Genomic DNA, 15399 nt, shown 5'->3' on the forward strand with positions numbered 1-15399 from the left:
TTTTAGTTTCTTAAAACAGGATGAACAGATATACAGGTGCTGGCCAGTAAATTAGAATATCATCAAAAGGTTGAAAATATTTCAGTAATTCCATTCAAAACGTGAAACTTGTACATTATATTCATGCAATGCACACAGACCAATGTATTTCCGATGTTTATTACGTTTAATTTTGATATTTATAGTTGACAACCAATGAAAACATCAAATCTGGTATCTCAGAAAATTAGAATATTCTAAAGGCCAATGAAAAAATGTTTGTTTCTCTAATGTTGGCCAACTGAAAAGAATGAACATGAAAAGAATGTGCATGTATAGCACTCAATACTTAGTCGGGGCTCCTTTTGCCTCAATAACTGCAGTAATGCGGCGTGGCATGGACTCGATCAGTCTGTGGCACTGCTCAGGTGTTATGAGAGCCCAGGTTGCTCTGATAGTCATCTTCAGCTCCTCTGCATTGTTGGGTCTAGCGTATTGCATCCTCCGCTTCACAATACCCCATAGATTTTCTATGGGGTTAAGGTCAGACGAGTTTGCTGGCCAATCAAGGACAGGGATACCATGGTCCTTGAACCAGGTGCTGGTGGTTTTGGCACTGTGTGCAGGTGCCAAGTCCTGTTGAAAGGTGAAGTCTGCATCCCCATAAAGTTGGTCAGCAGCAGGAAGCATGAAGTGCTCTAAAACTTCCTGGTAGACGGCTGCATTGACCCTGGACCTCAGGAAACAGAGTGGGCCAACACCGGCAGATGACATGGCACCCCACACCATCACTGACGGTGGAAACTTTACACTGGACCTCATGCAACGTGGATTCTGTGCTTCTCCGCTCTTCCTCGAGACTCTGGGTCCTTGATTTCCAAAGGAAATGCAGAACTTGCTTTCATCAGAAAACATAACTTTGGACCACTCAGCATCAGTCCAGTCCTTTTTGTCCTTGGCCCAGGCGAGACGCTTCTTGCGCTGTTTCATGTTCAAGAGTGGCTTGACACACGGAATGCGACACCTGAATCCCATGTCTTTCATGAGTCTCCTCGTGGTGGTTCTTGAAGCGCTGACTCCAGCTGCAGTCCACTCTTTGTGGATCTCCCCCACATTTTTGAATGGGTTTGTCGTCACAATTCTCTGCAGGGTGCGGTTATCCCTAGAGCTTGTACACTTTTTTCTACCACATTTTTTCCATCCCTTCGCCTGTCTGTTAATGTGCTTGGACACAGAGCTCTGCGAACAGCCAGCTTCTTTAGCAATCACCTTTTGTGTCTTGCCCTCCTTGTGCAAGGTGTCAATGATTGTCTTTTGGACAGCTGTTAAGTCAGAAGTCTTCCCCATGATTGTGGTGCCTTCAAAACAAGACTGAGGGACCTTTTAAAGGCCTTTGCAGGTGTTTTGAGTAAATCAGCTGATTAGAGTGGCAGCAGGTGTCTTCTATATTCAGCCTTTTCAGAATATTCTAATTTTTTGAGATACCAAATTTGGAGTTTTCATTAGTTGTCACTTATGAATATCAAATTTAAATGTAATGAACATTGGAAATACATTGGTCTGTGTGCATTGCATGAATATAATGTACAAGTTTCACGTTTTGAATGGAATTACTGAAATATTTTCAACCTTTTGATGATATTCTAATTTACTGGCCAGCACCTGTATTATTGAACATGTTTTAAAAAGACAATACATTCTTAAGACCCAACAAAATGTATAACAAACAGAGAAGTGATACTTCTGCAAATGAAACATTTACATTTTCTGACACTTGAAACAAAAAGTTATGATTGGTGGGATTAAAAATGTCTATTGTTCTCAGCATGTAATAAACTTAGAAAAGGTATCATTACTGCAAAAAGTCTTTGTTGTTTGGTTAATTTGTTTTATATTGTTTAGTAATCAGTTGATTGCTGGTATTGCATGGTTAAAGTTTTAAACTGAGTTTAAAGCACTAAATGGTTTTAAAAAAAAGCACAAAGGTTTGTAATATGTTTTTACACTTCCAAAAGACTTATTCAATACAGTGGGAATGTGTTTATTTGCTATGGTTTTGTAGCAGTAATTTCTTATTTCATTGTGTTTCTATGCATATGCTAAGATAATTACATTTCAAAAAGTATTTTCATCTTTCATGTTGTGTTTTTATGTGAAAATCAAAAATAAACTTTGTTTTAAAGCAGTCCTAATTTTATTTTGTTTGACTAATTTACATTAAAAGCTACACTTGGCTTACACATTTAATGTGTAAAAACAACACATTTTAGCATTGTAGCGTTATGAACATGCTATTTTCTGCCCTTAGCAGCTGCCCTTTTCCACAGTAACAGTGTGCATGAATTGCCATGGTCGTGTGCTTGCTTTTGGTGTTTACATTCCAGGAAAGAAGACAGAAGAAGGATGAAGAACGCTTTTCATTAATTAATCAAATAACTTTATTTCTAATAAAGCTAATCAAAACAAATGTTAGTCAATAATAATCAGGTGACTGATCTGTGAAATCAATGTAATGATTTATGTGTTTATTGAATAACAGGACTAACTATGCCAGACATTCTGATTCACATAAGGTAAACACAGGACACATTGTTCGCTCATTCCAATCAGAACCTCCGGTCTGTTGCGGGGCAGAGTTCTGTAGTGTTTATTTAATCTGTCCACTCCGATTGGCTAAGAATTATAAACAACTGAGTTTAATAACTGAGTTCACCCTAACCCTAACCCGAACAACGCCATTTTAACTTCAGTTACATCTGAGTTCCATCTCAGCTCCATCTGAGTTACATCAGAGACTCAACGTAGTTTCAATCAGCTCTCAAATCCATCATCGCTAAAGGGGATTACAGACTGGCCAGCTGTATTTCTACTTTTAAGCTGAGAACTGTCAAGCTGGAAAATTCTGTCGTTTTAACAACAAGACGACGGTTCCTTCAAAATAAAAGCTGAACGCGCTGACACCTGCCGCTGCTACCGGGAGCTATCCGTAGACGGGTTTTGTCGTGCTGCAACACTGTTTCATCAGTTCCAGTACCAAGGAAGGTCCGAGGACCTGACATTCCTGATCTGACCACGGTAGTCTCCTACACGGTACGTAGACTCGGCAAGATGGCGTTTCATGTTACTTCCTCCTGAAGCCCTCGTGGTTCGTAGTCAAAACATCTGACACCCAGATCCGCCTGCTTCAGCTGGAGATTCTGAACTGACACACACACACACACACCAACACTTCAACATTCAAATCCATATGCATCCATCATATAGAGTTAGTCGTGGTGATCGTTTGAATTTATAATTATAGAAATTAAATATTCTTAAACGATCCCAACTCTCTCTTTTCTTGTCTCTAAGTCAATACAAAGTGTTTGAATAAAACTCCCTGAAGTAAAAACAACCTCTTCTGATTATAAGGGCCCAGTTCATAGATAAATCTCTGGACATAATAAAAGTGTAAAGAATATACCAACTATATTCCGCTACAGCATTAAGCTAACTAACACAATTTATGTGTTAAAATGGCTTACACATTTAATGTGTTGAAATTAACACGTGTTGTCCCTTATCACACTCCGCACATGTGTTAACCTTGGGTGTCCTGAAAGGCGCTTTGAAATAAAATGTATTATTATTATTATTATTAAAAAATAACACAACATGTGTCATTTTTGACACGTGTTTTTGCTGTGTATGAATTATCACTCTGATGGATCTTTGACTATTTTAACCAGAAGATCAGAACTTTTTATTGCAGGGATTAAGCGACACTTCGTATTAACTCCAAGGAAAGAGTGAGAGTCAGGTTCAAAATAGGTAAGAAATTTATTTCTACACAATTTAAACAAGACTAACTTAAACACTCTGTGTACTGATGGACTAAGGTGGAGTGAGACGTGAGATGAATGATGTTGTGTGTGTGGAATGTTATTCAGAACCAGCAGATCCGGAGAAGCGGTTAGTTCTGAGTGGGAGTGAACGTTTCGCTCTAAGCTTTAGTAGGAGATTTATAACACACATAAGGACGCCATCTGTCGGTCTACGTACCCCAGGGGAAGCCTCCGTTAGATCCAGAATGCCGAGGTCCTCTTGGACCCTCCTTGGTACCGAAGCCGGTAGAAAAGCAGCGGTGCCGACCAAACTAGTCTTGGAATGCTTCCAGGTCATGACAGGTTATCACTGGCATCTCCAAGACCCTGAAGGGGTCGTGAGGTCCAGCTTTTATTCTGAAGGAACCGTTGTGGTCAGGTGTAACTGCAACAGATTTTATCCAGCTTGTCAAGGTTCTTTTGGCTGAAGAGGAAGTCTGGATGTGTCACGGTGTAGGAGGTGGAGACGGCGCACCATGTGTGGATGAGCTGAGCAGGAGGTAAAAATGCAGGCTTCGGATAAAGTAAAAATGGTTTAATGGCAGGATGGAATGAACAGGAACGACACCAACAAACAACAACAATGATCTGACAAAGGACAGGGGCAAAACAGGTGGTATAAATACAGAGGGCTAATTAGGGAAACATGGGCAGGTAAACGAGGGACAGGTGAGAACAATAGAACAATAAGGGTAATCATGGCAGGAGAGGAACACAGTCAGCAGGGCAGGGGCAGATCGTGACAGTACCCCCCCCCCCCCCCCCCCAAGGGCGGATACCAGACGACCACAAGGCTATACAACACAGGAGACGGGGACTCGAAGACTTGACTGGAACGGGACTTGACTGGACCTTGAAGACTTGACTGGACCTTGAAGACTTGACTGGACCTTGAAGACTTGACTGGAACGAGAAACCCAGGCGGAGCACTGCAGGAGCAGGCGTGGGACCCGGGCAGAGAACTGCAGGAGCAGGCGTGGGACCCAGGCAGAGAACTGCAGGAGCAGGCGTGGGACCCAGGCAGAGAACTGCAGGAGCAGGCGTGGGACCCAGCAGGGGCTGCAGCAGTAGGCGTGGGACCCAGGCAGAGAACTGCAGGAGCAGGCGCAGGACCCAGCAGAGGCTGCAGCACCATGAGACCTGCAGGCAAAAGCCCCACAGCGTGGACCAGGAAGTGGATGAACAGCAGGAGCGACGCGAGGAAACCCAGCTCGGCGGCAGGTGCTCGACAACCGGTCTGAGCAGGTGCACAGCACGATTCGCTGGGTCTCAGGCAGAGGCTTGGGTGCAGGGAAGCAGGAGAAGAGCGGGGAGACCAGCCCTACCACCCCGGAGAATGATGGCGTGCGTAGGGGGTGTAACTCCCTCAAAGCTCCAGGATCCGCAGCTTCCATGAGAAAAACAGGACGGGGGCAGAAAGCAGGAGGGGAGAAGGGCTCGACCACCACAGGAAACGAACTGGATGCGCCGAAACCCACCCAGAGGCTTGACCACCCCGGAGAACAGGTAGGATGCGCCAACACCCTGGGCCAGAATCTCCTTCTGCTAAAGGAAAAAAAAGTAAAAATAAATCCTCCAGGGAGATGTATAAGTGCTCACCACAGGTCCAGGTTGGTCAGATCATTTTGTCACGTTGAACGAGGTGGAGACGGTGGACCATGTGTGGTGGAGGGTTCCAGGAGACAGAAGAGCAGGCACGGATGAAATAAAAATAGATTTAATAGTAGGATACGTCAGGAACAACACGACAAACAACAACAATGATCTGACAAAAGACAGGGGCAAAACAGGTGGTATGAATACAGAGGGCTAATTAGGGAAACATGGGCAGGTAAAAGAGGGACAGGTGAGAACAATAAGGGTAATCATGGCAGGAGAGGAACACAGTCAGGAGGGCAGGGGCAGATCGTGACACTTGCTGTGTCTACACTACAGCAGGCAGCGACTGAGACAGTGAGGGTCTCCACCCACCCGGCCAATCATCATCGTGTTTGTAAGTGCGTTACCGACACCTCTCTCTCCCTGGCTGCAGCTGAAGTGTGGCGGTCGGAAAGCCTCACACTGTTGCTCAACGTTCGACAAGCACATAGTAACGCACAACCTTCCATCCCCAGTAACGGTAATGGCGTTGCAACGGCGGTAAAAGTAATTAATTAGATTATTCCGTTACATATAAAAGAACGCCGTTAGAAACGCCGTTATACTTAAACGGCGTTACTCCCAACACTGCCAATGACCTACACCATGCAAGATTCATGCTTTAGGTGATACAAATTTTGAACTAAAGTTACAAAGAATGGAACTTCATTTATAATTGCGGAGACACACACGTCCTGTGTATTACTCAGCCAGACAGGGTCTGACATTAGCAGGACTGTATTAATAGCATGTATGATAAACCATCATAGACTTTTATTCAGTGTTCTTCTTCTCATTGTAGATGCCAAGAAAGACAGTGTGTCAGGCTACCAATGTGGACGCATGCAATTCTTCTCCAGACAAATGTCCAAAGGCAAATTTGAGCTTCAATAACACACCTATTTTTACAGTACACACTCACGAGATGGATTTTGATTGGCATTCAGGTACATATAATAATAATAATACATTTTATTTCAACAGCGCCTTTCTAAACACTCAAGGACACTTTACAGACAGAGATAAAATACACAACAATAAAAGATAAGACAGCATAAAACAGACAGAATGGAGCAAAGAGAGTAACTATTGGAATGCTAGACGGAACAGGTGAGTTTTGAGTCTGGTTTTAAAGAGAGTGAGGGAATCGATGTTATGGAGGTCAGGAGGGAGTGAGTTCCAGAGCTGGGGAGCAGAGCGGCTGAAGGCCCTGCTCCCCAGAGTGACCAGACGGAAAGGTGGGACAGAGAGGTGGATGGAGGAGGAGGACCTGAGGGAACGGGTGGAGGTTGAAGGATGAAGGAGGTCTGAGAGGTACGGTAGAGCTAGGTTATGGATGGCTTTGAATGTACATAGCAGAATTTTGAATTGGATTCTGAAAGTGACTGGGAGCCAGTGGAGCTGCTGAAGAACAGGGGTGATGTGGTGGAAGGAGGGAGTTCTGGAAATGATGCAGGCTGCCGAGTTCTGGAGAAGTTGGAGTTTATGGAGGGATTTGTGAGGAAGACTGAAGACAAGAGCGTTGCAGTAGTCAATACGGGAAGTGATGAGGCTGTGGACAAGGATGGTGACCTAGTGAGTAGTGAGGGAGGGGCATAGGCGGTTAATGTTACGTAGATGGAAGTAGGCAGACCGGGTAATATTGTTTATGTGGGACTGGAAGGATAGTGAGGAGTCGAGGATGAAACCCAGACTCTTGACCTGAGGGGAGGGGGAAACTAAGGAGTTGTCGACGGGAAGTGTAAAGCTGTGGATTTTGGATAGTAAAGATTTAGTGCCGACAAGTAACAATTCTGTTTTATCACTGTTAAGTTTGAGAAAGTTTGATGTGAACCAGTCTTTGATTTCAGATAAACAATTGGTGAGGGAGGAAGGAAGAAGTGAAGAGGAGGGTTTGGAGGATACATAGAGCTGGGTGTCATCCGCTTAACAATGAAAATGGATGTCAAATTTACGGAAAATATTTCACAGGGGAAGAAGGTAAGTGATGAAAAGGAGTGGACCGAGAACAGAGCCTTGGGGGACGCCAGTAGTGACAGGGAAGGGACGGGAAGTGAAGGATTTTAGTTGAATAGACTGAGTACGGCCAGAGAGATATGAACGGAACCAATCAAGCGGGGTATGAGAAATGCCAAGGGAAGACAATCTATGGAGGAGGGTGGTGTGAGAGATGGTATCGAAGGCTGAACTCAAGTCAAGGAGGATGAAAGTGGAGAGCAGTCCAGTATCGGCAGCAGTGAGGAGGTCATTAGTGATTTTTATGAGTGCAGTTTCTGTACTGTGGCCAGGACGAAAGCCAGACTGGAAGGGCTCTTAGAGGCTATTGAGCGTGAGATGAGCATGGAGTTGAGCAGAGATTATTTTTTCAAGGATTTTTGAAAGAAAGGGAAGATTTGAGATGGGACGAAGATTATTGAAATTATTGGGATCAGTGCCGGGTTTCTTTAATATTGGAGTAATAGATGCAGTTTTGAAAAGTGAGGGAACAATACCGGTAGAGAGGGAGGAGTGGATTATGGCGGTTAAGAGAGGGAGAAGGGAGGTGAGACATGTTTTAACCAAAACTGTAGGGAGGGGGTCGAGAGAGCAGGTGGTGGGCTTGGATTTACAGATAATATCAGATATTTCGGATGAGGTGGGAAGAAGAAAGGAACAAAATGACTGGCCGGGTGAAAAAATCTCAGGGGGAGGGGAAGAACTTGGAATTAATTGCTGGTGTATGGAAGCAATTTTCTGAATAAAGAAGGTTAATAAAGAGTTACATGAGTCAGCAGAATACAGGTGGGGCGGTAGAGAGTCCGGGGGATGAAAAATTTTGCGCATTATTGAGAACAGAGTCCTGGAGTTGCCTTCATTGGAGGAAACCAATCCAGAGAAGAAAGCAGATTTTGTATGTTTAATAAAGTCCAAGTATTGAAGCAGATGAGTTTTGTGCATTTCTTTGTGTATTGCAAGACCAGTTCGTTTATGGAGAAGTTCGACTTGACGTCCTTTGGCTTTCATCTGTCGGAGTTCAGGGGTAAACCAGGGGGCAGAGTTAGTAAAGGAGACGGACAGAGTTTTGACTGGGGCAAGAGAATCCAAGATATTGTGGAGTGTGGAGTTATAATGAGAAACAAGATGGTCAGGTGAAGCAGAACTAGGGATGCATATAGTGTTAATGATAGATGACAGGGTGTCTGGGTTAATGTTTTTGATATTGCGGAATGAGATGTGACTCACATGTACTCTGTAATCAACACCATTCAAGATTCACGCTTTAGGTGGTACGAGTTTTGAACTAAGAAGTTACAAAGAATGGAACTTCATTTATAATCGCAGAGACACACACGTCCTGTGTATTACTCAGCCAGACAGGGTCAGACATTAGCAGGACTGTAATAATTGTAGAGGTGTGAATCTTCACTTGTCTACCGATTCAATTATATTACGATTATTGGGTCAACGATTAAACACTCACACTCTCTCGCTCTCTTTCTCTCTCTCTCTCTCTCTCTCTCTCTCTCTCTCTCTCTCTCTCTCTCTCTCTCTCTCTCTCTCTCTCTCTCAGTTGCTGTTCGAGAGAGCAAAGCTCCCCTTGGCAAACCACTCAATTAACATAATTCACGGCCCAAATCCAACAGAACCGGTCGGGCTGATTCGGTTCCTGCTCGGTCTCAGGTTATAACTAGCGCTCAGCCCTGCAGTTCCACATAAAGGCGGAACCACTTGGTAAATGTGGAGGACACTCACTCTGACAGATTTGGATGCTGCGCTGGTGCCGCTGTTAAAAAACAAAACCACATTCCACTATAAACGATTATGGCGTACTCTTCTACGATGCAGAATTGTTTATGTCCGCATCCCGATGCATCGATTATTTCATTATTTTCCTCAGCTCTAATATATAGCATGTTAGATAAACCATCATAGACTTTTATTCATTGTTCTACTTCTCGTTGTAGATGCCCATAGAAATGGTGTGTCAGGCTACCAATGTGGACGCATGCAGTTACTCTCCAGACAAATGTCGAAAGGTAAATTTGAATTTCAATAACACACCTATTTTTTACAGTACACACTCATGAGATAGATTTTGATTGGTTTTCTGGTACACATGTACTGTGTAATCTACACCATGCAAGATTCACGGTTTGGGTGGTACGAGTTTTGAAGTAAGAAGTTACTAATAATGGAACTTATCATAATCACCGAGACACACACGTCCTGTGTATTACTCAGCCAGACAGGGTCCGACATTAGCAGGACTGTAATAATAGTAGAGGTGTGAATCTTCACTTTTCTCCTGATTCGATTCGATTACGATTATTGGGTCAACGATTCAACACTCTCTCTCTCTCTCTCTCCCCCTCCCTCTGTTGCTGTGCGAGCAAGCGAAGCGTGGCAACCCACTCAATTAACATAATTCACGGCCCAAATCCAACTGAACCGGTCGGGCTGATTCGGTTCCGTCTCGGTCTCAGAGAGCTTCTGAAGCTGCAGAATCATTAACTAAAGATGGGATTAGCACAGGTCTGCTTGAAAGGTCTGAGGTTACTGCCAAAGAAAGAAATCCTGATGCTGTTGCCAACATTTCTAATGCTAGGGTTGAAGATTCATCATACACACCCTCACTCAAAAATAAAACTTACTGCTACATATGTGGAAAACTACAAAGTTCACGCGTCATCTTCAAACTCATGAGAAAACACATGCAGATGTTGCTAGAGTTTTAAGCCTTCCTAAAAAGTCCAAAGGCCGCATGAAAATGCTTACAAAGCTACGCAACAAGGGAAACCACAGTCATAACTCTGAGGTCTTAGCAAGTGGAATTGGGTCTTTAAAACTGAGACGCACTGCAAAAAAGAACTGTGAAGGAAGAGACTACATTCACTGCATGTACTGCCAGGCATTATATCTCAGAAGAGATCTGTGGTGACATGTTCGAAAATGTTCTTCAAAACCAGTTGAAGCCAATTCTGAGGTTGGACGAAAAATGTATTGTCTTTGGCCTTGTAACGTGAGGAAATATGGGTTTTCTGTCACAATGGTGGTGTTGGACGCAGTTGGGTCATAGCTGGGTCGCTGAGAACTTTCACCCACAGATTAAGACCTGAACGCCAGCGAGTCTGGGAGGAAACCATAACATCTGCCACCTGCAGTCTACCAGAAGATGTGTTTACATGAGTTGTACCCAGACCAAGTCAAAACATAAAGTTTAAACTTCTTTTTCTTGATTTTAATGTTAAAATAACCATTATCATTTTGCTCATTATAAATGTGTTTAATCAAATGAATGACTATTATGCTTTGGGGTAATTATAATGGATTAATGAATCCACACTTAAGTAGATAATGTTGAATGTGTGGTACTGACCTTCACACTCAAGCACACAAACATTCACACACACCCACACACATCTGCCCACAGTAAACTTCAGACACATTTGATGACGCACATGTTTTGCTTTGAGAAGAGAGGTTTTTGGTAAGTTTTCAGTATTATGAGGCAGTTCGTGTTGGACAACGGGAGAGAACAGACCTGAAAACCAAAGGGGGGGCAGAGCCTGTTGGCTCATTCTTCCCCCCTTTCACGCTGTTTCTGCCAAGCCAGGCAGAATAGCTGAATCGCGACTTCTAACGAAGACTCATTACCGAGTCTTTTGATTTCTGAGTGAATTAACTTAAGAAAGCGCATCGATAAAACGCTCTACCATCCACGTGTACCGAGGGCAACTCTGGACCGGTTCCGTTCGACACCTACGTCTCCTGTCAGCCGCCGGTGTCATCTGGATGAACCACAACATCCTCCACGGCCCGGATCCGAAAGAGGGTCCACAAGAGTTCGGTGAGACAGAGCACGGTTTTAGCGTTTGATGCAGTTCCCTGATAAGACCTAAGTTTATCCAAACCATCACTTCACTCAGACACCTGTTTCTTCCTGAAGCAAAATCAGACTCACACACGCATTCATGTCACAACATTCTCAATCTTCATAAATTCACCAGAAGGTCTATTTGAGCAAGAACAGCATATAAACTGTTAAAAGATTGTCCCACAAAGTTGCCAATGTGATTGTTATTTCCTGTTTGTCAATTTTCAAAATCATTAGTTTAACTTGAAAAATTAAAACTTTTAATCCTTCAAACTTGTTTCCTCATTGAACTGAAACACAGACACTCAGATATTATCGGCAGTTTATGGATGAAAACAACCTTTGAGTCTTCTGAACAATATAAAATTTGGTTATTGATTTATTAAAATTAATATTCCGAATTAATACGTAGCATGGCTTCTCTTTCATAAAAGAGCATAAATCCATAACGCTACATTTAATGGCGAGCGTATCCAGTCTTCTATATCTGCGATATGTCTGCTTTCTTACATCTAAAAGCTACAAACAACGCTTTTCTCTGTGTTTCACTTTGATGTCTTATTTTGAAATTAACCGGAAATTGTTCCGCTGAAGTCACTCTTCCGGGAGGCGTCCTGGTGGAAACTTGACCGGGAAGATCTCCGATCTCAAATTGACCGCAAATTACAGACCTAACTTTGATTTATCCCATCTTCGCCTTCGGAGCGAACGTGTGAGTTGTGCTTTTGACTCAATTCTGTCCATTTTGACGCGCCGCCGCGTCTCTAGTCTAACCTCAGGTCGGAAAGCTACGTTTCCGCTCTGACCATTGCTGGGTGAGCTACCGTGAGCAGCTTATCCTCAGTTCCTAAAATTATCAATAAATTCTCCGAACCTCAGAACCGAGACTAAATTCTCGGACACCTTTCGTCTCAGTGTGTTGACACTGTGGGCGAGCTATTGTGGAAAATATCTCCATTGCATGGGCGACTTATAGAAACCGAATCTGAACGGAATGCTCGGTGACTCCTACCGTAGCTTGATTGCTAGGTAAACGTCGTAAAGCGAAGCATGGCCGTCACGCGTTACTGCATTCAGATTGCGTGCGCTTTTTAAACTGAATGCTCGGTGACTCCTACCGTAGCTTGATTGCTAGGTAAACGTCGTAAAGCGAAGCATGGCCGTCACGCGTTACTGCATTCAGATTGCGTGCGCTTTTTAGACGGAATGCTCGGTGACTCCTACCGTATCTTGATTGCTAGGTAAACGTCGTAAAGCGAAGCATGGCCGTCCCGCGTTACTGCATTCAGATTGCGTGCGTTTTTTAAAGTCCCGTTAGATTGTCAAACCATTTCTGACACAGTCAGTCTGTGTCCTCACAAAACCCGCATTGGCGGTGGTTCTTGTAAATCGCTACGGTGTGTAGAATCTACATTTTGCTACGTTTGTCCGTCTGATAGCATCTCGGCAGCGTAGGGTTTATTATTTTTTTATTATTTTTTTTTTGGACCGGTGGACGGGTCGGCTTTCACAGCCTCCGTTGCTCGGTTCCATGCCTTTTTCTTCCATCTTGTGAAGTTGTGTGTATTCATTTCTCTATCAACAATTCCTTGTTTTACCCTGTGTCATAAAGTTAAGTAGGCTACGGACAGTCCTTGTTTGTGTGAGACATATTAAGGAATCTGCCCGGAGTTTTACGTCGGCTCAGAAGGTAAAAACGCGAGTTGCTCTGAACTTAATGGGAGATGGACGAGACACGACAAAATCTTTCTTGCACTGTTACACCTGGTGTAAGGTTCTCTGACGTTCTGCTTCCAGAACATGCCATGACGCAGGAGACTGTTCACCGGCCGAGCATCGCTGGTCCCTCCGCCCGCCCGAACGGGCCCGTTTTAGGCGGGTGCCGCCGGTCGGGAGCAGTGGGGACTAGTGGCTGCGGTTCGGTGCCAGCTGCTTGGGGTCGGAGGTGGTTCTGGTCTGCAATTCATGACGTGAATTCATGCAACATGCTGTTTACAGTCATAACGCTTTTTCTTTACTTTTATTTCTTCCAGGGGGTCAAAAACCCACCATCAATATCAAGGTTTGAAATAAACAACACTTTCTCTGCTGCTTTTAGGCTGAATAAATCTCTTGAGCCTATGGTTAACCTCTCTGACAAACAGGTTGTGCTTAACCCTTTGTTTCCTAATGCTTCTCCTCTGTCATCCATGTTAAAGGCTGAACATCTCTCCAGCATGGGTGTGAAATCTTCAGGCTGTGACCCACCGCTTCAGTCAGAGGTCTGTTTTACTCGTCAGTCCGCCTCATGCACAAACCAGCTTCTTTATCGGGGCGTGATGGAAAAGTCAGCCGCCGTGAAACACTTGTGGTCTCCGGACGGAGCTACCATGCCATTTAAGGGGTTTGTGCCCGGACATCTTGACCTTTATGTGAATGACCTTGTCACTTTTCAGTTTGTGACCTCTGCTAATACGGTGGCCAATTCCTTTCTCCTTTCACAGGGGTGTGACTTAGTCTCGGGCCTCTGTGCTCTCTTTCCTGTGATTTCTCTTACAGGTGACCATGACGACACAGAAAACCCTGCGGTTTCCAGCAGTCCTGTGGTCAGTGGCGATATTAAAGGTGGCTCGGTGGTTGCTGCGCACACCTCTCTCACGGGCTCGGGAAGGCAACCCGGCCCGGGAGGTGTAGGTGCGTGCAGTGATGCTATGCTCGGGGCCCCTCCTGACAAAGGGGGGGTGCTGAGTGGCTCTGAGTTTTCCGTTGCGGACTTCAACCGGTTCGGGGGAACGCCTCCTCCGAGCGGGCGGGTCATTGCAGAAATCGACACTGACCTTCCACCAATTCAGCTGACAACATTGACCTCCGACCCGGAGTTAGGTGCTGCACCTTCTACGGGGCGGAGTTCTAGTCAGTCTGTAAATACTCTGGTTAAACCGGGTTTTTCTGATTCAGTGTGGGAACCTCCATCATTCTTGGGAATAAAGTATTCTTGGCTTCAGTTTTCAGGACAGACCATGTTCCTAAAGCTAGTGTCATGTCTGTATCTGATTCTAAACATAGCTAGGTTTGCTTTGACACCCGTGACACAACCATCCTTGGATCACTCCTTTTCAGAACCTCCAAGTCCAACACCTCCAGGTCTTTGGACATCTGAACACCTACTCTTTCAGCACGATCCAGGTGACACTGTGCATCTTCTTGGTAATAGGGCTTTTAAGAGCTTAAGAACTGTTTGTTATGCTTCTCCTGTCTCACAGACATGGCATAGGTTTGAGCAACAAAAGGGGGGTGGAGAGCCTCCTCCTGCTTTGCGAGCATCATTTTCGCATTTCCAGTTCACTCCAATTTCTGATCACAACAAAGTCGCCTCCGTAAAGCTGCAACACAACTTTGAGTAGGTAAAATCAGGCTCTGATCTAACAGCTAAACCATCAGCTTCACTCGTGTTCCGGACGGAACCCTCAGGTAAATTCAAACAAGTTTCCCTGTGGGTTCGTAACACAAGATACAAACAGTTTGATAACCAAATCGCTTATGAGCCTGCTCCCACAGATACGTCCAAACTCGTGTCTCTGTGGGTCCGCAATACCAGATTCAAAACTCTATTCTGACCGACTCTATTCTGACCGGATTCTTTTCCACTGACTGGTGGACTGTTACAAATTCTCTCGTTTGTGGGATGAATTTTTAACAAATGTGATATCCTTTGTTTTTTTTTTCAGGTTACCTGCCTCCAGCCAGGGTCCTGTTACTAACTCACATCTTTAGGGATTACTAACCTACTGATTTACATTTTTAGAACTGATTTACATCTCTATCTTTTTATTAGTGCTTTGTGTAGCATGATTATATTTGATTACAAATTTGGTTTTATTTTGTTACTATTTCCCTTAAAGGGCCACAAGCCAATTTGCCCTTCATTTTCATGATTATTTCCTTTATATATATGCCTTTAATTAATGCAGCCTGCTGAGTCTCACATATCAGTTAGGATTTACTTTCTTTTATTTGTGTTTTCTCTGCATCACGTTTTTACATGACACGTTGAACAGGGTGCAGTACATTTCTTCTTTAGATAAT

General features: G+C 44.1%; 1 protein-coding gene across 1 annotated transcript; it reads left to right on the forward strand.

Moving 5' to 3' along the window:
- Positions 1–11769: 11769 nt before the first annotated feature.
- LOC139063508 (uncharacterized) lies at positions 11770–14717 on the forward strand. Its single transcript, XM_070545470.1, has 2 exons — positions 11770–13024; positions 13132–14717. The coding sequence occupies exon 2, from the start codon at positions 13140–13142 to the stop codon at positions 14715–14717; it is 1578 nt and encodes a 525-aa protein (XP_070401571.1). The 5' UTR covers positions 11770–13024; positions 13132–13139.
- The last annotated feature ends 682 nt before the right edge of the window (positions 14718–15399 follow it).

This window comes from Nothobranchius furzeri, chromosome 16 (genome assembly GCF_043380555.1).
Source record: "Nothobranchius furzeri strain GRZ-AD chromosome 16, NfurGRZ-RIMD1, whole genome shotgun sequence".
Classification (NCBI taxonomy): Eukaryota; Metazoa; Chordata; class Actinopteri; order Cyprinodontiformes; family Nothobranchiidae; genus Nothobranchius; species Nothobranchius furzeri.